The following is a 21,048-nucleotide window of genomic DNA, read 5'->3' on the forward strand; positions in this document are numbered from 1 at the left end:
AGAATTTCTGCCTTAGCGAAGGAAAAACATGTTGACAAGGAAAATATTTTACAAACGTCTTGTGCTGCTCTCACCACGAGTTCCGTCTGGAAACATGAATACAACATGCAAAAAAAATAAAACACCCCAAACGACTTATCCACCCCCATATTTCGCAACATGCCTGTGAGAGCTCACCTGGTTGTTTGCTCCCGACCAGCAGTTGAAGGAGACACAAAATGGAGGTGACGCTACCTGGCTGAGGAGGAAGTCCAGCGGCGCTCAGTAGCCTACTGTTCACAGTTTTTTCAACTTTTTAAAAATTATTATTGTTGACGTGAGGATATAATACTAGTTATATCGACTTAGACGTAATGAAAAAAGGATTCAAAATGTTTTGGGCGTTGATAATCGCCGCTTTGGTGGCAACAGGTAAGTTCGCATTTCTTTTTTTCCCCCAACAGGGTGGGCCCTCTTCCGCGAGGAGTCTTTCGAGATATATTATGTTAATTCTCTTCCACATTTCACGTTTCCCGAGTCTTCTCATTTTGTATTATTTACCTGTAGTAAACCACAGTTGAATTAAATTGACATCAATACTGTCAAAAAACGAATATTTTTTGCTATTTGAAGTGTCCTCTTACAACGACTGGTATTTCATCATGAGTAATAATAGAAACTGAACCGAACCATTAAAGGGAACGTAGCCTATATACAAACGCAGAAAGCACAGAAATATGCAAAACATGTATTCAATGTTTTTACAGCTTGGTTACTTTACATTTTATCTAATGTTGCTATGCCGGTCATAGTTTTTTGTGCTATAGGCCTGTATGTGTGTGTGTATATTCATTAATTTAGACAGCTATACACTCAGAAACTAGCTTCCAATACTGAGAACAGTCAGTAGTTTTCTTCTTTTGACACTCTCCTAATTCCACTATATGAATTGATTCACATTAATGTATTGTTTAAAATAAATGAACAAATATCACAATTTAAATTTTTCATTTCAATTATTAATCTACAGTGCATTCCCATATTGCACGTTTTTCTTTATAAAGTGTAAAGAATAATTTCTTTGTTGTCTGATTGCAAAAGTTAATGTCATTGAATATGCCTGAAACCACACAACACATAACCTATGGCTGTGCTGTGTCATAAAAGCCTTTAGTAATGGTGGTGAGGGGGAAGTCCGGTTAAATCAGAGTGACACTGCAGCCAACAAGCAAGCCTCTCCAGCAGTACATGTTTGGGTGGGGACGTGGGGCTGTTGGTGAGAAATATTCACTGGGGGGCCATGTTTTTTTGTTCCTTTCAACAGAACACCAAAACCATATGTCAAGCCTGGTGTAAGCAATTTGTGTTTTCTCAGAGAAGCTCATGTGTGCACTTAATTGTCATGGCCCGGAAAAATACAAAGGTTGCATGAGGTGACTCATCCCACTCACTCTCGGTGATATACTAGTCGTAGTGGTAAAGTAAAATAGTTTGCTATGTACCACATGCTGATGGTAATAATTACAATTATTTATTGAATTTATGATGTATTAAAACCATGAGTAATATAATGGTAATAAATATCATCCTCTACCGCCAAGTGTCATCTGTGTAAAACTGAAATGTTTGCTATTTCCTTCCAGAGTCCACCATGGGCATTTCAGTCCAGTGCCCCACCAGGAGGTACATTGTCATCCTCTTCCAGCCCGTCACCCTCACCTGTAACTACCAGACAACTGCGCCTCAGGCTGCTCTTGTCCAGTGGACGTACAAATCATATTGTCGCGATCCCATCCAGGCTGCGCTGAATCCCAGCAGCGCAGAGAACGCCCTGGCTCAGAACAACCCCAACTACGACCCCAACATCGAGTGTGCCGACAGCCAGAGGACGGTGCGCATAGTGGCCTCCAAGCAGGGCCCCAGTGTTTCCCTGGGACAAGAGTACCAGGGCCGCAAGATCAGCATCATCAACAGTGAGTTGATCTAAACCTACACTGTATAAAAAGTGGGTGTTGACTTGACAGATTGTTTTTATTTGTCAAGGTTAAGGATGTCACAATTACTTGTTTTTACAGTTAACTGTGGTATTAATTACTCATAAAGATCCGATATATACAGTCAATTTCCAAAAACGATCATGTCAGAAGAACCATATCACCAGATCAACACAACTTGCACAAACGACAACAAAGTTACACAACAACCTTGTTTTCGTTTGTTAAATTACGTTAATGTCAATTTGGTAGGCATTCAAATGTAAGTGTGTCATTTGCAGTATAAAAAAACAAAAAACGATTAAACTTAAACAGTCTGCAGATGTTCCCCTCAGCTTAACACTAGGGCCTGGCTGAGCTGCTGTTTTGTTATTGACCTTTGTGTCTTACTCAATTTTCCACTTCTGACTCCTTACACTAATTAAGAGAGGGATTCCCCTGGAACCCCCATGGAGGAATGTGGTGTTTATACTTCTACAGCAGCAGTTTCCCACCACAGCTCATGTCATTTATACTGCCACAGTGCATGTGAATTGACACTGCAGTTCAAACTGTGGCCTCTGATTTGACTATACAGTTGAATTAACAGCACAGTCTCAACACAAAATGAATTATTAGACTGCAATGCTTTGAGCTGGGTTGTCCTGTTTTCTATTGCCCTTTTTTGCGTGGAATTGTTCAGTGAAATAAAAGCAGACCTTGTTTTTTCATAGTATGGATGATGTGTTGGCATATGAAATATTTTGACCAGGAGAAAGCATGGCAGATGAGAAAAGCCTCTTTGTCCAGATAATCTGCATATTGTAATGTACAATTCATTCAAGGTATGGTTTATTTCCTTTGGTAGAAGAAAGTGACACACATTCTGTATTGTGATGGAGGTGTCTTGTAAACGCATGTGGGATAGGCCAAACTGGCAGGGCACAGAAATAGAAATGATCTACTTACAAAGACAAAGACATGCATTCTGTATTTGGATATTCAAGCAGAGAGAAGAAAGCCTGGCTGCATCTGTACTAGTGTCCAGACTGAACTGTGCCAGGTCTTAGCTCACATTCCTATGAGTCAGCTTGTTGACATCTGGTCCATATTGTGTCATCTTCACTGTTTCCACACCCACTCAGTGCCAAGTTTTGGTTTTCAGTCAGCGGTTCACCCAGGCTGTTTCAGAGAATTATGTCCTCAAAGCTCAAACACACACAAGCACACACACACTCATACTCGCACTGCTGTGTAATGCTTTATAGTAATTGTAGCAGTCTTTATCTACACCCTTGGCCTTCTGGCTTTTAATGATCAGCCAGAACATACAGACCATTACTTTTCTTTTCATTTTGTCTCATAAAAATGAGGAACATTAATCAGAGCTCTATTTTTATAAATATGTGAAAAAAGTATGGACTAAATAAAGACTCTGTACATTGTTCACTGCTGTGCAATTATCAGAATAAAGGAAAGCTGAGAAAATAAAACACTATAAAGATGTAGTGAGGCTGTAGAAGAAAACACACACTGGATTTATCTTTCATAACATTGTTATAATAGAGAATAAAAATAATACTTCAGTGTAAACGACAAATCAAACATGTGTACTTGTTTGTTTTTCCCCTCAGATGCAGATCTAAACATTGCACAGACCGCCTGGGGCGACAGCGGTGTCTATGTCTGTTCTGTGGTCTCGTCCCAGGACCTTACAGGAAACGGCCAAGACTACACCGAGTTAATTGTTCTTGGTAAGCATCTCTTCACAGGCGTATGTAATGACATCCTTATATGTAAATGCTGACGGTTTCCTGCTCGTGGTCTAGTCTCTGCTTCTTCCTCCCTCCTACTTGTCTTTCTTAACTTTTCCCTCCAGTACACGTACATGTGAGGAATAGACATAGTTGAGGGCAGATGTTCACTAATGTTGGCCGGGCAGGTCTTTTAAGTGTTGGAGGATCTAGTGTATGGGCAGAGTTACAGAAAGGACAGAAGACAGTGGTCAGCAGCTGGAGTCATGTTTTGCAGGCAAACCAGAATCATGGGGCACTTTAACCCTTGTGTGGTGTTCATATTTTGGTTACTCAGCCAGTGTTCGTGGGTCTGGTGGACCCGCTGCATTTTTGGGTCTCCAAATCAACACAATCAAACAATTTTATGTTAAAATACTCAACAGATGTTTACTTCATCCTAATTACAAGCCATATGAACAGCATATATGGTTAATATTTGCCCTTTACCTTTGTTAGATCACATTTATGAATTAATATGCTACTCGTTTTTTGTTAGTTTTTTAAATAAAATGTAATAAAAATAGAAAATCAGTTATAATCAAGATATTTAAATCAACAAATTTACAAATGAAGCAAGATTTTTCATAACTATTGATTTTGAACTTCATTAGAAATGTTACCTATTCAGGCCAGTTGACATAACTCAAGCTGAACACATACAGTAACCATCAGCCCCATTGAACACATTGCCATTTCACACCAGCCTATACAACACATGAGGGCTGCCCCTCATGTGTTGTATAGAGAGTTTTGTGTGGTTTTTGTCACTATCAGACTCTGAATCTTCAGAATTGTGGTCCTCACATTCTGAAACCTCTTCTTCATCATCAGAAGCTTGTCTTTTCCAAAATTAATTGCAAGGCCCTCTCAGCATATAATCTTTTGGCCGTCTTGATCAGTAGTGATCAATTGGGGCGGGAGTGGCTCAGGCCGTAGAGCGGGTCATCCAGAGGGTTGCTCTGTCCTAGTCGCTGTCGTAGTGTCCTTGAGCAAGACACCTTACCCACCTTGCCCCGTGTGAATGTGTGTGAACATGTATAAATGATCATGGTGGTGGTCGAAGGGGCTGTTTGGCGCGAAATGGCAGCCACACTTCCGTCAGTCTGCCCCAGGGCAGCTGTGGCTACAGACGTAGCTCACCACCATGTGAATGTGTATAAAATAAATAATGGTTTCTGTAAAGTGCTTTGGGTGCCATGAAAGCGATATAGAAATCCAAGCAGTTATTAGTATTATTTGATAAGGAACCACCCTGGCAAAGGTGTGTCCCGCCCCCCAATTTGTAGGTGGGACAGAGTATGAGTGCTTGAATTTTGCAACGAGACACACACGCACACACGCACATACACACACACACACACACACACTCACACATACACACTTACACACTCACACACACACACACACTCACACACACTATCAGCAGCCCCAGACAGGAGGAAGACATAGTGAAGGGACACAGGACCTACACTTTCCATGCTAATATTAGCCCCGGGTCCAGTGGACCCGAACACCCTGTATGTAATATAAACGTGTAGGGGGGGTCTACAGTATGCGGTCATTGAAAATGTGTTCTGATATATGTTCTTCACAGAAAATGAGCCAAGGCCAGTGAATCTGAGTTTGAAAAAATAATGTATCATTTCATTTTTCTTTTGATAAAAAATGAAAACGGGTCCCACAGACCCGAACACCACACAAGGGTTAAAGTAATTGTGGCTTTATCTTTCTTTCACAGAGAGAAAGTCAAATACTACTGACCTCCTGCCTGGCATTGACTTACTGGTCATGGAAGGTAGTACAAGGCGCTTGATGTAACTCAGACATGTTTTACTCCTACACTAGACAGGTATGAGGGAGAGGGATGTTTAGTTGACAAGGAGATGTGAAGAATAAAACATTATAGCATCCAAACTGAAATGCTTGAAGTCACTCGGCTTTCAGGAGTTGATCTCAGGTCAAGAGTCAATTTCATGACCAGGGCATGAAAAAGAACATGAAAACATCCTGATGTGCAGTGAAAAATTAACAATACGTTTATGTGAAAGCAACTGCTCTGCTTGTCATTCACCTACATCCTTTACTTTCCCCACCTCTCACTCTTCTGTTGTTTCTCCCTTTAATGTGGCTCAGCTCTCATGTGTGACTTTCAGTCCAGATTACATATCGTCTGTGGCTGCAACAAAAGGGCATTCAGCACAAATTTCCTTATCAGTGTACTCCGCAAAATATAGTTTATTTTCCCCTCTGTGTCTTGCTAATTCATTTTCCATTATGCTCGATTCATTTTAACAAACAGTATCTTGCCATTCTTTGCTGTTTTTTGTTTTCATGCAAAGTGACATGTGCGACTAGATTGAACCTGCAGACTGAAAACATACTTTGTTTATGAGATGAACCAGCTTTACCAGTTTCACACAAAGATCCAAATTAGGACTTGTGTGAACATGCTCTGTCGACATGAAATGTCAACACAGTGCTAACCTGACCCAATGATTTGTTAAGCAGAGCAGTAGTTAGCAGGGAGTGACGAGAGTGTGTTGCTCTGAGAGTCTAGACTGACTCAGTGAAGCCACAAACTTCTGCTGTTTTCTAATTCTGTGTTTTTCAGGGGCACTTTTTTATCTGTTCATTCATTCACATTTTCTGTTCAAAGGGACAGTCCAGCCAAGGTTGAGTTTCTGCTGCTGATATCTACATCTAGACAGCTATATTAGTTGTAGGTCTGAAAACTAAAAGTATAAGTTTGTTGCCTATGTCCTTTTTGATGTGAGATATGAAAGAACTACAGGGAAAATATGCCTTTTATTTTTGGACCCGTGTTCCCTGTAAAAAGTTTAAAAAAATGTTTGTCTTTGATATAAATGTATCTAATCCTGGTTGATATAGACTGGCTCCTGGTTGTTCTGGTGGTCATGGGCTTCCTGCTGCTGCTGCTGCTGATTGGGATCTGCTGGTGCCAGTGCTGTCCACATACCTGCTGCTGCTACGTCAGCTGCCCCTGCTGCCCAGACCGCTGCTGCTGTCCCCGAGCATGTAAGTAATAATAATAATAATAATAATAATACATTTTATTTATAAAGCACTTTTAAAGTACCACTTGTAGTCTTTCTTTCGTGGCATGTACAGTTGTCTGTCTGCTGGGACGACCTGATTGGAATTCTGTGGTTCACTCAAGTCACTGAGACCTAACACATTACATTTTAAACTCCTAAATGGAGAGTTATTACACTAATCATTGTTCACACAAATTCCTAATATGACATTATACTGTTCTGCTAAAACACCTGTGGTCATTATTAAACACTGTAACTCAAGAATTACAGTGGCAATAGAGACCATATGCCAGCTTGAGTCAGGGTTAGGGTTGAGTTTCAGGGTGAACTTTCTAATTAGGGGAATTTGTCTTGGATGTCGTGCTACGTTACGTTGCTTCACAGGGCAAGAAACAGTCACATAAAAACAGACATGGGCCACTAAAAACAGGACTAAGAACAGGGGCTACATTGTTACAAAAAACAGTCACATAAAACCAATGTAGACTACATACAACACAGGGACATACAGAGACATTAGACAATTCAAATTCAAAGTGCTAGAAAAAGTGCTTGTGTTCATTGCACATTGCTCTATTGCACTAGTTTTTAGCATTGTTCAACAGCTTAATAGAAGTTGGAACTAATTGTAATTTGAGACAGTTTGTTTTGCACTTTGGTATGCACAATCTTCTTCCTGATGGGAGAAGTTTATATTCTGAGGTCAGTGGGTGAGTGGGTTTGTTGCTTGTTTCATGACTGACTAATTGTACAAATTCTTTATGGACTCATATTGTTTCATACCAATAATCTTAATAGCTGCTTTGTGCATATTAGCCTGTCTACATATTATCTGTTTTTCAGTTGTACTGTTAAGTTGCCAAACCAGGCTGTGATTCCATATCTGAAGAGCTTCTCTAAGATAGTTTTGTAGAAAATTAGCATGATCTGATTGCTAATACCATACAGCAGTGATCATCAACTGGCGGCCCGCGGGCCGAATCCGGCCCGCCGAACCTTCCAATCTGGCCCGCGACCAAATTCTAATAGCTTAAAGGGACAACGAGGAGTTTCTATTCAGTTATAAAAAAGTTTCACATTAATGTGGATGAATCTCCGCTACCCACACTTGTTAATGGGCCCATTTTCGATAAATATATCGTTCTGTCTAGTGGTGGCGGAAATGCTGGTCGAGCCGACCAGCGTTTCTTTACTTTCGGTTTCGTGGCGAGTCATGAGAATAACGCAGCCGAATCGCCGTTTATGGTCGGAACTACAACGGTAGCTATGTGATCGTCTTCCAACCTCTGACTTCTTGATGAATGAAAACATGAGTCCGTCTTGCGCCGGTCAAAGAATTTTACGGTGCGCGCGGAGGCTCATAAATGTAGTGTGAAAACGCTTCGCTTTTCCAAAACTCCTCGTTGTCCCTTTAAAAGTATTAGATTTCTCGGTCTCTGTTTGTGTGCGCCTGTAAGTCAATGCGCTGGGACACGGAGACACACTCAAAGTGTTTGTGTGTGCCTGTGAGCCCCTGCACTGGGATTATGAAACGCCGAGGTAACCAAAGCACCGTGTATGAAAGTTTAAGGAGCTGGCTGGACTGCAGGCTTTTCCCTGCCTGTCTGCAGAGGCGAGCTGCCTGGGTGATTTTGGCCGCCGCCTTGATTAAACCGGGTGTGCATGGGGGGCCGTTCAGATGTAGCGCCTTTTGCGCACTCAAACCCATTCAGTGTAGATGCGTGTCATGCGTGCTCACAACCCAAAAACGATGCCGTAGCGGCGCGTGTTTGATGAATGAATGTGTCGATGTCATTGTGGTATGCAAAAGAGTCCATGACTCATAATTATCATCAGTGTCATGTAAATTTAAAGATACAATTATTAGGATGACTCTTGTCAGACAGTGTTTGCTGCCTGTCTGACAGTGTCTGGTTAACCTTCACTTGCTGTTTGCGGTTAGTTAAAAAGAAATAAAATCAATCAGGGTAGTGATGACATTCATGTCCTTCAATTTTTCCAAAAGCAGGTGGGGTTGCACAGTATTAAATGCTGAACTAAAATCAATAAGTTCGAGCATAAGCTTTTGTCTCTTCCAGGTGCTTCGAAAAGTGGTTGATTTAAAGTGGTTGTAAAGTGCCTGACGCAGCTCGTAATAAAACTACCAATAACCAGAGGCTGGTATCAAAGGTGTGGTCAGATTTACATACTGAATGAAAACAGAAACATAACTTAGTGCTGGAGCACAGTGCCTATAAACAATATGAATTAATGCTTTAAAGTCAGAGCCCTATTTTTAATGTGTGATGTAAGATGTCGTGCAATGAGGAAGCTGAGAAAGTGAGAGTACAGGATAGTCAAGCACCGATACGGTAGGTGATTTACTCTTTGGTTGAGAAATGATTCATAGTATCACATGAAACACACACACAATATAAATGTAGCGTTGCAAATCATGGAACTACACTAGAATCATCCACCCATCCAGAAAAAAGGGACAGTTGTTAATTCTCATGTCACCTACACATAACATGGACTGTGATGTTTTTGTTTCTGCCACAAAAGATTTAAATGCAACTCTTGAACTTTTGAAAATTCATGTTTGCTCTCTTGTTGAGGGATATTTAGAGGCCAGTCATGTTTGTGTGGTAAATACAGAGCTAGGAAATAGGCAAGGAAAGAGGGGAGATGGCTTTTAAAGTTGATAAAAGCACATCTGTAGTTCACTTACTTGAAAATTATATTTAATGTAATCCCTGGGAAAACATCATTTGAATTGACCAACTGTGATTTGGACTATTTGTCAGTTGATGAAATTTTCCTGACTGCTGTGTGCTAATTTCTGTTCCTGAAAACCAACATCCATGTGCGTCATATACACAGTTATGTTGTTTTTTTTTCCCTTCACTGCAGCTAACTCTCTTCTGTTCTGTTTCCCAGTGTACGAGGCCGGAAAAGCAGTGAAGAAAGGTATGGCCAGTCAATACGCTCCCACACTCTATGCTCCCAGTATGTATGCTCAGCCAGCGTACAGCGGTGCCCTAATGAACAAGCCTGCTATGCCCATGCTTCCCCTGCCCAATGGTGCTGGACCCCCACACTCTCAGAACGGTTACGGTCGTGAATACGACGGTGCCAGCTCAGGTGAGGCTTACTCAGATGAAAGCAAGATGAGCATTATTTAAGTCCTCTTTTGTGAACAGATGAGTCACTTCTGTATCAATACTCATCATACTTTGAACTTGAGTGAGCACGATCCGTTAAAATCTGTTAACTGGAAACACAAGTGTCTTAAAGCGCTCAGCTGATTTGATGAGTTCTTGCCTGAATTTGCTTTGTTTGTGCAGTTGGACACGGCTCCCAGGTGCCTTTGCTTCATGACCAGGAGGTTGCTGGAGATCACAGTGAGTAAATGGAGGGGGGAAAGGCCACACAGACACTGTTTGGTATGTGGGTGGGGTATTCTTGGCTTCTGAACCAAAAAACCCACACGCTCAAAGAAAACGGTCCAGAAAAGTAACGTCACTCAGGTATGTCCTGTGTGGTTTGTCACTGTAATAAAACTCAAACAAGCTGGACCTGCCACGCCCTTTTCCTTTTTCTGTGATTTGATGTTGACATTTCTGTTCCTAGCAGTTTGGTTGCTTTGCACAAAATATGATGTGATTACATTCAAATACAGCCATGTATAATGATGTTTCTTTTTCAGTGATATTCTACATCTTCCAAAGCAGAGCTTTAGTTTCCACAAGCGCTGGCTGTTGGCCATATGGCCTGTGTAATGTCTAGGGGTGGGGGAAAAATCGATTCATGTAAGAATCGAGATCCTTATTCTCTAAGATTCTGAATCGATTCATAATCAAAAATCGATTTTTTATTCATTTTCCTCCGTCTCAATACGCACCCTCACAGCGCCGTACACAGCGCTGCAGCACGCCATGGCGCTAAAAGACGCTCGTTAACCGCCTAAAATTAAATGCTCTATTGAATGTCTGTGACTAGGCTTGTGCCCATCAGTAACCCGACCCTCTATTGAGGAGAGAGGACGATCGCTTTTTTTTTTTTTTTGCCGTTAAACACACACACGCTCCAGCTGAGCAGCCACATCCACTGCGCTCTGGATCAGCTGATCGGTGCTCAGGTGACGTTAGATCTTCACTTTTTTAAACTCATACAAAGTGCAGCCAATCACCAGGCTGAAGAGAGAGGACCAGCAGCAGCAGCTCCTCTGACAGCTCCTCTGTGGCGCTGCAGATTCAGACAGGCTGCAGGTGAGCTGGCGTGAGAGCGGAGTGCCGTCTTTTTTTTTTTTTTTTTTTTTTTTTAGCAGCGCCTTTGTTACAGGTGATACATGTCTATGTGCATGTGCAAGAGAACTGATTTTGAATCGAATAGACACCCAAATATCCACATCCCTTCAGTCCAGGCTTTAGAAAAGAGAGTAGCCTATAAAATCAGCTTCATGTAGCAGTTTACTTTAAAATGGTTCAAATATATTGCTGCTAAATAAATCTGAAACATGTGATGTGCATTTTGGGGGGGGAAATATGGCTTCTGATATAATAGTCTGTAGACATCATCATCATTCAACTTTTTCACATGGTCTGGTGTTAATAAAGCAAACTAAAAATCGCAAAAGAAAATCAAGAATCGGTTGAATCGAAAATCGATTTTGAATCAAATCGTGACCCTAAAAATCAGAATCGAATCGTGAGCCACCCAAAGATTCACATCCCTAGTAATGTCTTTGTGGGTGTCCATTGTCACTCTGACACTCTGCAGCCAATAAGAATTGAGTATTCACCCAGACCATGGTGTAATGCACAATTAAGTACCACTGCCTACATTAATGGCTATTATTGTTTAAGGATATATGAATTTTCAATTATAATAAAATAAAATATTTTAGATACAGATAGATAGATAGATAGATAGATAGATAGATAGATAGATAGATAGATAGATAGGTACTTTATTAATCCCAAAGGAAATTCAGGTTTTGTCAACTGCTCACACAGAACCAGTCACACATAAACAATAAATAAATGCAGACATATAAATAGCTAAAAATGAATAACTAGTGGTAGAACCACCTGGCCACTTGGAGGTTATGTAATGACCATAACATCAGTAGAACCCTTTTTAGAAGCTTAAAAAAAGAAAAGTACAGAAGTATTCCAGCACTTCTGCCTCCATATTCACCCCAACACAACTTGTCTACTCCTCCTCTTCCCCTCGCCTCCTCCCATCCCCCCTCCCACTCAAACAGAACAATCTGATAGCTCGAGGGACAAACGATTTCACATATCCGGTTGTTGAGCAGCTCAGTGACCGTAGTCTGTTACTGAAGCTGCTTCTGCTGGTTAAAAGCAGAGCACAGTGGCTAGTCGGCATTGCTCATGATTGACGCCTGCAGTCCAGGTAGATGGGGAGATAGTTTTTCCTGCAGTAGTGGGGGCTGATTGATGTTGAACGCGCTTGAGAAATTGAAAAAAAGAATTCTCACAGCGCAGCCTCCCTCCGAAAGGTAGGAGTGGGTTGGATGGAGGATGTATAGGACAGCATCCTCCACCCCTGTCCTCTCATGAGGCGCGTTTCCACTGCAGGAACTTCGGGGTAATTTTACGGGGCCAGCCCCGTTGGTGTGTGTCTCCACTGTAGGAACCTCCCCCACAGGGCCGCTTACAGGAACTTTTACAGGGCCGAACGGAGTCCCTGTCTGGGGGTAGGTACTCGGATCGGCCCTGAAGAAGTCCTGGTGGGGCTTGAGATACTCTGTGGTGATTGGTCAGACTCAAAGCAGGATCATGTGATGCTAAGAGGATGCCCCAAAATAAGATGCATTTTTACAACCCAATGTTACTAAAAACGGAAAAACGGCCAGAAAAAAGAGAGAATAACTCAGTAAAAGACGAGTAGCAGTAGGCCTGGTAAAAAAAAAAAAAAAAGAGTAAATAGAGTGGTAAATAGTAGGGCTGACCCAAAAAATTCGAAGCTTCGTTCGTTGCCATGGTAATCGATCATGAACGTCTGTGATCGTTTTTTTTCCGCTACGATCGCGCACCCCCCCGGCCGCCGAAGCTTCGATTTTATGTCTGCGAAGCTTCGATTATCAAAATATGATCATCGGGTCAGCCCTAGTGAATAGGCGATCATGGGATTACGTAACGATCGAGACGTCTTTTTTTTTTAAGAAAGTGTCTATACTGACAGAAAACAACTACGAGAGGGCAGAGTGAGGGGACGGTTCCTGTAGAAGTTCCTACCCCCTCCTTTTACCAGGAACTCCTGCAGTGGAAACACGGCTATTGTAAGCAAACTGGAGTTGGCTCTGGGCCTGCTGCACCTGTGACCTCAGACGGTGCAGTACCAGCCTCTCCAACGACTTCATTACCTGTGAGGGTACTTTCCCCAGGTGCATGCTCAGGCTGACAAATGATGTCAAACTGAACCGAAACCATTGTGATTTGCTGTGCTTGTACTGATAATAACCACAAGTTACTCCAATCACCGCCGACTTCATGTAAACAAGTGAGAGAAACCAATTGGGGGTGTTGGCTGGCTACTGTGTGCCTTAGTGGAAAAGCCCTGCTTTAACACCCTTATTATTTCCGCCTCATTTGTGTGAAACCCATGTGGGTGTTGTATTGGACCTTATATGCTTTGAGTTTGCATATTAAGTTAAAGGAAGCTGTTGCTTGAGTGTGGGGGGAACTCAGACCTCATGCAGAACCACTCATGTTGAACAGACTTGTTTTAAACTCGACTTACATGAACAAAATGATAGGCACAGTTCACCTGCATCAGGGTATTTATGTAGCATGTTGTCTAGTGCTAGTAAAGGATGAGATCTTATTAACAAGTAATAATTCATAACAAGTTTGTTCCAAGAGTTGGGGGAATCTTACTTGAATCACTTGTATGAGCAAGACAGGTGTGAGATAACATATGAAAATGGCCTCCCATGATGCTCAGTGATGATGATGAGGCTGCAGAATCTGCAATCTGCCCTCACCCACCCCCACTCTCCTCTGCTCTACAGCTCGCAGTGGGTATCGTATCCAGGTGGACCCTGATGGGAATGCCACACGTGCCATTTACTATATGGAGAGGGAGCTGGCCAATCTGGATCCATCAAGGCCTGCCAACTACAACCGCTGTGAGTGACCTATCACAGTTACATGCAACTGTGCTGTGGAGTAGAAACACTGAGCTGTTGACATGACAGACAGTTGGGATAATTTTGGTATCTTAAAAGGGATAAGTGTGAAATGTTATCAAATCCCATTCCCTGAAATAATGATTGAAATCACAACATAATAGTATTTTTCAGACAACTATATGCAGCAACTCTGCACATGTAAAATCACAACTGAAACAATCAGGTTCGTTAAAATCCCTGTCGTTGGTTTCTCTCAAAGATGATGAACTCTGTTTCACTTTTAAGTCATTGTATTCAGAAATATTTTTCTGCAGAACTAGAGACAAACAAATCAGGCCAAACTTAAACTTTCAATTATTGCCCATTAGTATTGTGTGTTTTGTGTTTTGATTTGGAAGAAACTGTTGTATAAACCACAATATAAATGTTTTTGGACTTTCCACATCCTTGAAGCAGATACTTTGTTGTTTATTCTACCCTATACTTACCATCGTCTGTGTTTTCTCCCTCAGTGGAAAATATGAGTGAAGTCACTTCCCTTCATGATAGCTCGGATCCTCGAGGCCGCGGTGGTCGTTCCCAGCCTCCACATTTGGCCACGGTCTATGACCGTGATGAAGCTATGAGCACCATCAGCAGCGTTTCGCAGCAAGGCCGCCATCGTGATGACTACCCACGCCGTGGTGGAGGCTACATGGGAGACCGTGCACGCGCCCGCTCTATGGACAACCTCGACGACGTTGGACGTCGCTACGACCGAGACAACTACCGACGCCAAGATGAGCCCAGAGGAAGGAGAGGGTGAGTCCTGATTTATCTCTGAGCTCGTCTCTATTACTTAACTTTGACGTATTATCCCATTAGCACCTTTTGATTAACTATTATATAAAGAAGAGATAAATGAGTTTGGAAATAATTTTTTTGGGCCCTGACTGATTGTTGTTTTCCATGCTCACATACCATAGTTGGTCCCCTAAAAAACAAGATATACCTTTCAGTATATATAATCTAGTCACCTACTCCCAGTTACTTCAAAACTAATTAAACCTTGAATGGTGAATCATAGTAACTACTGGACCTGTTCAGACTAGGTGTTAACATGTGTCTCAGATGTAGGAGCTATAACCCACCCAAGACTTATTGAGATCTAATTTAATTCTGCACTTGTTGCCAATTTTGAGTCAGGCCTAAGGCATTGGAGAATGTATTGTCTTTCGGCTAGAAGTTTAATCTGGGAAATAAAAAACGTTTACATCTTCACTAATTCAATTTTCCCCAAAAGGAAGGCAACACTTTCTGGTAATGTTCTGGTAATGTTTCTGCCCAAGTCTGTAAGATGCGTTGTTGCAATAATGATTGCATGATAAGAAAACACCTGATATACAGTACCTTCTTTTCTTTTCATATTCATAGTGATACTTTCTTTTGCTGTGGTTTTTACATGCAAAGGTTCAGTTGAACATGTACTTTAAGAATTCTCAGAATGAAAACCTCAAGGGTGCTGGGGTAATATAAGCATATATGATATTAATATGCAGCTACTCATGTGTCGCATCAAGATATAATCATGCTTAAAACTCATTATTTTGATATATTATATACAGTGCCCTTTATTAAATAAATAGTTTGAAGCAGCGTTACTGCAGGGATTGCAAGGTGGATTAAAAGTGAAACCCCACATCGGAGAATTGTTAACAGTTTTTGGTAAAACCTAGAAATGAATTCTCAGAAATAAGAGCTGAATGGTGGGTGGGGGGTTCCCAAACTCATTTGTGACTGCATGCTGGTAATTGCCGATAGATGGTTTTTTCTAGTCTGTTGTAGTCTGTGGTCAGTGAGGTGAGTGTTAGCCCTAGTGGAGCCGAGCTCCAAAAACGTGTGCGAAAAAAACGGACTCAGTGTGCAAAGACCTTAACTCTGCATGTTATTGATATAAATAGTGTAAATATTTTATTTTAAATGTTAGTTTATATATTTCTATTTCTATTTTATTTAAAGTATATTTTGGGGCTTTTGTGCCTTTATTGGATAGTATAGTTGAGATAGATAGGAAATGGGGAGGCAGAGATATATTTTGTAATTTCCAAAATATGTTCACCAGTTTCTAAGTAGCTTCAGCTTTGCTGTAATATACTACTCTCTATCTATAGTCTTTGATCTTTGCTGTCTGGAACTCACGTCGGCCACAAATTAAAAAGAGATTATTGTCTTTTATTCATTTCATTTGTTAAGTAAATATGTCAGAATGCTTTTATCTGCAGTTCATGGACAGTTGCCAGTCAACCTGATTTGGTTTTCACCTAAACAAAAGTTGTGGTATAAACTGGGAGTGACAGCAAAGCAGTGAGGTTAAAGATGAACTTTTTCCTGTTTTAGACTCGATGCAGCTGCAGGTCTAATTACAGAGAAACAGCCTTTGTATGTTTATGGTTTCCCTAAATGTGCTTTATCTCTGCAGCTCTGATGATGGGTGGAGCAGCAGTGCCCGCAGCGGCCACAGCCGGGACTTTGATGACCGCCGGCGTCGAGATTACTCCCCTGTCAGCAGTCGCAGAGGAGAAGGAGGAGCCAACGGTGGCCTGGCGGGGAGACGCAGCCGCAGCCGCGACGATCTGATGGAGCTGGAGAGGGATCGCCGGCACGACAGCGGTGCTCGGGGCAGGCGAGACGATTACGACGACAGCTTCCTGCGAGAGGCCATGGAGAGGAAGAGGATGGGCGAGCAGCAGCGGGCTCGCAGCCGCGAGCGCCTGGACAGTGAGAGTGACCGCTCGGATCGGGGGAGAGCACCTCGAGGGCCCCCCCCTCTTCCTGTGAGCCCGCCCTCTGGATACCCGGGTCGCCGTGATGACTTCCCACCTCCCCCACCACCCCCGTACAGTGATGATGAAAGTATCTCATCTTCAAAGAAAAGCAACCTTCGCAAAGTGAGTAACAGCAAAACCCATCACATACATATGAGGAGTTTCAGAGTGATGTCAACTTTTCTGTCTTTGGTTACAGTCAGAGAAAAATCTGGGCAAACATCAGGAATAAAAAAACCCCCACACATTTACGTAACTGAAAAAACTGAACGTTAGAATTTAAATTAAGAGAGTTTTATTGCAGGAGAAAGGTTTTGTACCTTCATCTATCAGACTATTGAACAGCTGATCTGACCTGGCTTGTGTATGTTTGTAAGTGTGTGTGTCTTTCTCTCTTTTGACATTTGTTTTTGTATTTTAAACATTTAACATATGTCTTTATTCGGTTTAAATATGCACTGTCGCTCTTCACAGATTAAGTTACTAATGGAAAAATAAAGTTATTTGAGTTTAATTGACTGTTATAGGTAGTGCACCAGTTTTATAAAGATGCACCTAAGCTACATGTCTGTGTTACCACTCTCTATCTGCCAGAACCCAACGGTTTTTTGTTTGGCTCATGTGTGGTGATGGGTGAGACAGAAGTTCACTGAACTCAGTGAGAAAGAGTGAAACCAGAGTGACATGACTTTTTATTGGTGGCAGGATGTACTCCAGGTTTACCAAGATAACCTCAGTACAAACAGGAAGCCAGCAACACTCAGTGTCCTTCGTATAACTTTGATAACTCACAGGTACAGGCGAGTAAACACATAGGGCGTGTTCACACCTGCTTTGTTCAGATTCAGCAACTAAACCGATACAACTGTTGCATTATTTTTTGGGATTGTTTGTGTTCACACACGGTAACAAACTCTTCTCTTATTGGTCAGAAATAAAAAATAAAAAAAAACAAAAAAAAGAATTAGCCCAATGAAAAGCCACCGCGGTTGAAGCCCAGGCCAGACCCAATCTGGGTCTTCTGTGTAGCCAATACCCTCAGATCCATATGGTTTTCTGTGTGCGTCTCCGCCTTAGATTTTTGTTGAGGCGTAGTGTTTGAGCTTGTGCCGTCCATATCCCCAGCCTCAATAGGTTAGTTTTTTTTTTAAGGAAACATACTTCAAGTCTTAGCCAAATAAGATTTAAATCTTTACAGATATTGCCAGCCTTTGTCGCTAACATCTGATTGAGGCACCTCAAATGTAACTAAACCATGACTTTTGTTTGGTTTCCCTTGGTTCATACCTAAATCGACTCTACTTTCTTATGTTTACAGAATGGAGCTGTGAGTCGGGAGAGCCTGGTTGTGTAACCATGACGTCCAACAACCTGTCCAGTAAAGCAACTGTGGTGCATTTTTGAAAAGAAAAGGACCAGATGATTTCTAAGACTGTAAATATTAGTCAGACTGACAATTTTTTATATTTGCATAATTTACAGTAAACCTCGTCACAAATTGATGCTGAATGTGTATGTATACTTTTCTAATAGGGAGAGGGTTCATATATGAATTTTTATGTGCCTTTCCGTGTATAAAAGATTGTGGCTGCCACAAGTGCCTTAGTGTGTACAGACTTTTTCAGATAGATCAAATTGTTGCATAATTTAGTTGAAAAGATTTTGTGTAAACACGTAAACATTTTCCAGCAGTGCTTTAAACATTCATAGTTTCACTCAGCTGTTATAGGGGTGTTGTGGTTTATGGGTTTTTGTGTTTGTCTTGTTTCACTCTGTGTTTTTGCTTGTGAAGAGTAGTTTTTATAAGACAGTCTGTGGCTTTAGTTAAGTTGACTTTGTTCAGTCTCAGAAAAAAGTGTTTTTCAGTACTTACATTTTATTTTCGTTCCTTTTTTAAATATTGAATTTAAGTTTTTAACCTATTGTATAGCCTAGTGGTAGCAGGCGCATAATATGCAAATGTTCATTTTGATGTGATGAAACCTAATTTTACAATAAAGGTCTCCATCGTCAGGCAAGTTGTTGTGTTTTACTTGCAGAGTTTGACCACTAGATGACACCATCTTGTTGGTAAGGTGTAGAAGAGATGATGGTAAACACCCATTGGATCCTGTGAGATATTAATCAGCAGTAACAGAAAATCAAAAATTAGACACAGATTGTATATAATTATTAATACATCAAATGTCATTGTTGATCTTTTAAAGTCACTCAGCCTGGACTTGGTTCCTACAAAACAGGTAAGAAAACATTTTCAAAAGTTTGTCACGGTCAGAATTCAGTATGCAACCACACTGACTCGTGACTTGTTGTCTGTTTCAGGTGCTCTGCTCTGTTAGTGTTCGTCTCCACTTCAGTGACTGAGGTTTGTGCTGATCTCATCTCCGGTTTACCACACCACCGAGTTAGCACACAATGAGTTGTAAAATGTATCACACTCAGGTGGAACAAGTGATGTTATGTCAAATCTGTTGCCATATTTATCAATAAGGAAATAAGGAGACTTGTTCAATAAGAAGGCAGCTCTTATTGAATAGGGGTCAAATGGAAACTTCAAGTCTGGAAGTTTTACCATTAAAGGTTAAAGAAGATCCTAGGACCATGAGAGGTGAGCTGCTTTTGCTTCCTGCTTGTTTTACTTCTGCCTTTGTGATTGCATTGACTGACCTGATGACATAATGGTTCATTCTGAGAAATCAAAACCATAAAGATATAAAGTTAGTTGAGGAGAGAGGAGGCGGTGACATGCAGCAAAGCGTTAAGGTCGGGCTGAACGTAGGCCACTGTGGTTAGGAAACAGCCTTCGTGGTATGTCCTCGATGCAACTGTTATTTTAAAACTGATGCTTTTTGTAACAACTGATCAGGTCAACTAGCACGTTGTACTGATCAGCGCCCCCAGCTGGTTATTTGTGTTACTGAGTTTAAAAGTGTATTCCTATAAACACATGTTAATAGATTAAACATTGTGTTCAGAGAAATATTGTTTATCTGCACAAACAGGCTCAAAATATTCAGAGTTTTGATATTCATGTTCTTTTTCTGTAGCGGCAGTGAGCACACACATCACATCACCAGACTGTATTTGGTGACACTCTCTGGAACACACAGTAATCTGAGCACCTGGTCCAAATTCATCTTAGAGGGAACTACTGATTTAGTGTAACACCACACTAACGCTGGAGAGTTGAATGATCAAAACTGATGGAGCCCAAGCTGAGACACTTGGCCTACTACACTACATTTCCCAGAGTGCCACCAGTCTCACACACACTGACATCACTATGACCTCACCTTGGTAAGATTTTTATAAATAAAGTTGAGTTGAGTTTGTAAGAATACGTTTGGGCTCAAATGTCAATACTTTTGGAAATAATAGACTAAACGGTGCACTGTCAATAGTTAGAATGTTTAGTTGAATAAATGAGTGTAAATCAATAACTCTGATTATTCTATATCAAATGTGAAATGATATGAATCTGCTGTCTTTTCAGTTACCCTGCAGTCATGGACCCCCCCCCCCCCCCCCCTGGACACAAGCATGTGGAAGCCCCTCCCCCAAAACCCATCTACACAAGCTAAGGTGGTCACAGTACACAAGCTAAGGTGGTCACAGTGTGTGTGTGTTTCAAAGTGGTCATTTCAATCGCTCTCTTTTTTTTTTTTGCATTTCTTAGTGGTCATCTTTTTTTATGTTTGCTTTCTGCTCTTTATGAATATTTTGCAATATGACTTTGTCTCAATTTTAGCAATACTTTTTTAACTTTAAGGCTTTTCTTTTTTACTTTTCATTATTCCCATGTATAATTTAACATTTACTCAATAAAATTATGATCAAGTCTAAAGATGACTTGCTACATAATGTGCAATGAGAGATTAGTATGGGTACTTGGGGTACACTTTCAGTTTCATCTCCAGATAAAGTGGTGTTAGGTGAAACTGTTGCTGGTGCTGCTGGTTCACAATCTGTCTGATCATGGCACTGTTTTTTCAGACACTCTCCCTTCATGTTACCAGATCTCAGATGTTTGATGAGCAGGCTGAGAGGACAGCCACATGGCACATTTCAAGAGAGAGAAGGCAGAATTGTCCTGTCATGTAATAATAAGATGTAAATCTAAAACCTGAAAGCTGTCTAAAAGGGTGGACTTGCCCTTCCATCACAGGTTCTGAATGCCAAAGACCCAATCTGCTGATGGAGAGAGAGGGAAAGAGAGAGAGACAGAGGGAGAGGAAGAGGAGGGAGGAGAGAGAGCGGTAGAAAAAGCAAATGTCGAAGGAGAGAAGACGACTCAGAGCT

At 41.3% G+C, this 21,048-nt stretch overlaps 1 protein-coding gene across 2 annotated transcripts; it reads left to right on the forward strand.

The window, feature by feature from the left end:
* Nucleotides 1-221: 221 nt before the first annotated feature.
* lsr (lipolysis stimulated lipoprotein receptor) lies at nt 222-18,767 on the forward strand. 2 transcript variants are annotated; one of them, XM_083990449.1, is made up of 11 exons: nt 222-411; nt 1,623-1,952; nt 3,587-3,706; nt 5,487-5,543; nt 6,638-6,784; nt 9,724-9,927; nt 10,131-10,187; nt 13,826-13,942; nt 14,458-14,746; nt 16,404-16,872; nt 18,068-18,767. In XM_083990449.1, exons 1-11 carry the CDS (start codon nt 354-356, stop codon nt 18,101-18,103), a joined length of 1,884 nt encoding a protein of 627 aa, XP_083846575.1. In that variant the 5' UTR covers nt 222-353; the 3' UTR covers nt 18,104-18,767. The 2 variants fall into 2 exon arrangements, with proteins under 2 accessions (XP_083846575.1, XP_083846576.1); XM_083990450.1 differs by lacking the exon at nt 5,487-5,543.
* The last annotated feature ends 2,281 nt before the right edge of the window (nt 18,768-21,048 follow it).

The sequence above is a fragment of the Trachurus trachurus genome (genome assembly GCF_905171665.1).
Source record: "Trachurus trachurus genome assembly, chromosome: 16".
NCBI lineage: Eukaryota > Metazoa > Chordata > Actinopteri > Carangiformes > Carangidae > Trachurus > Trachurus trachurus.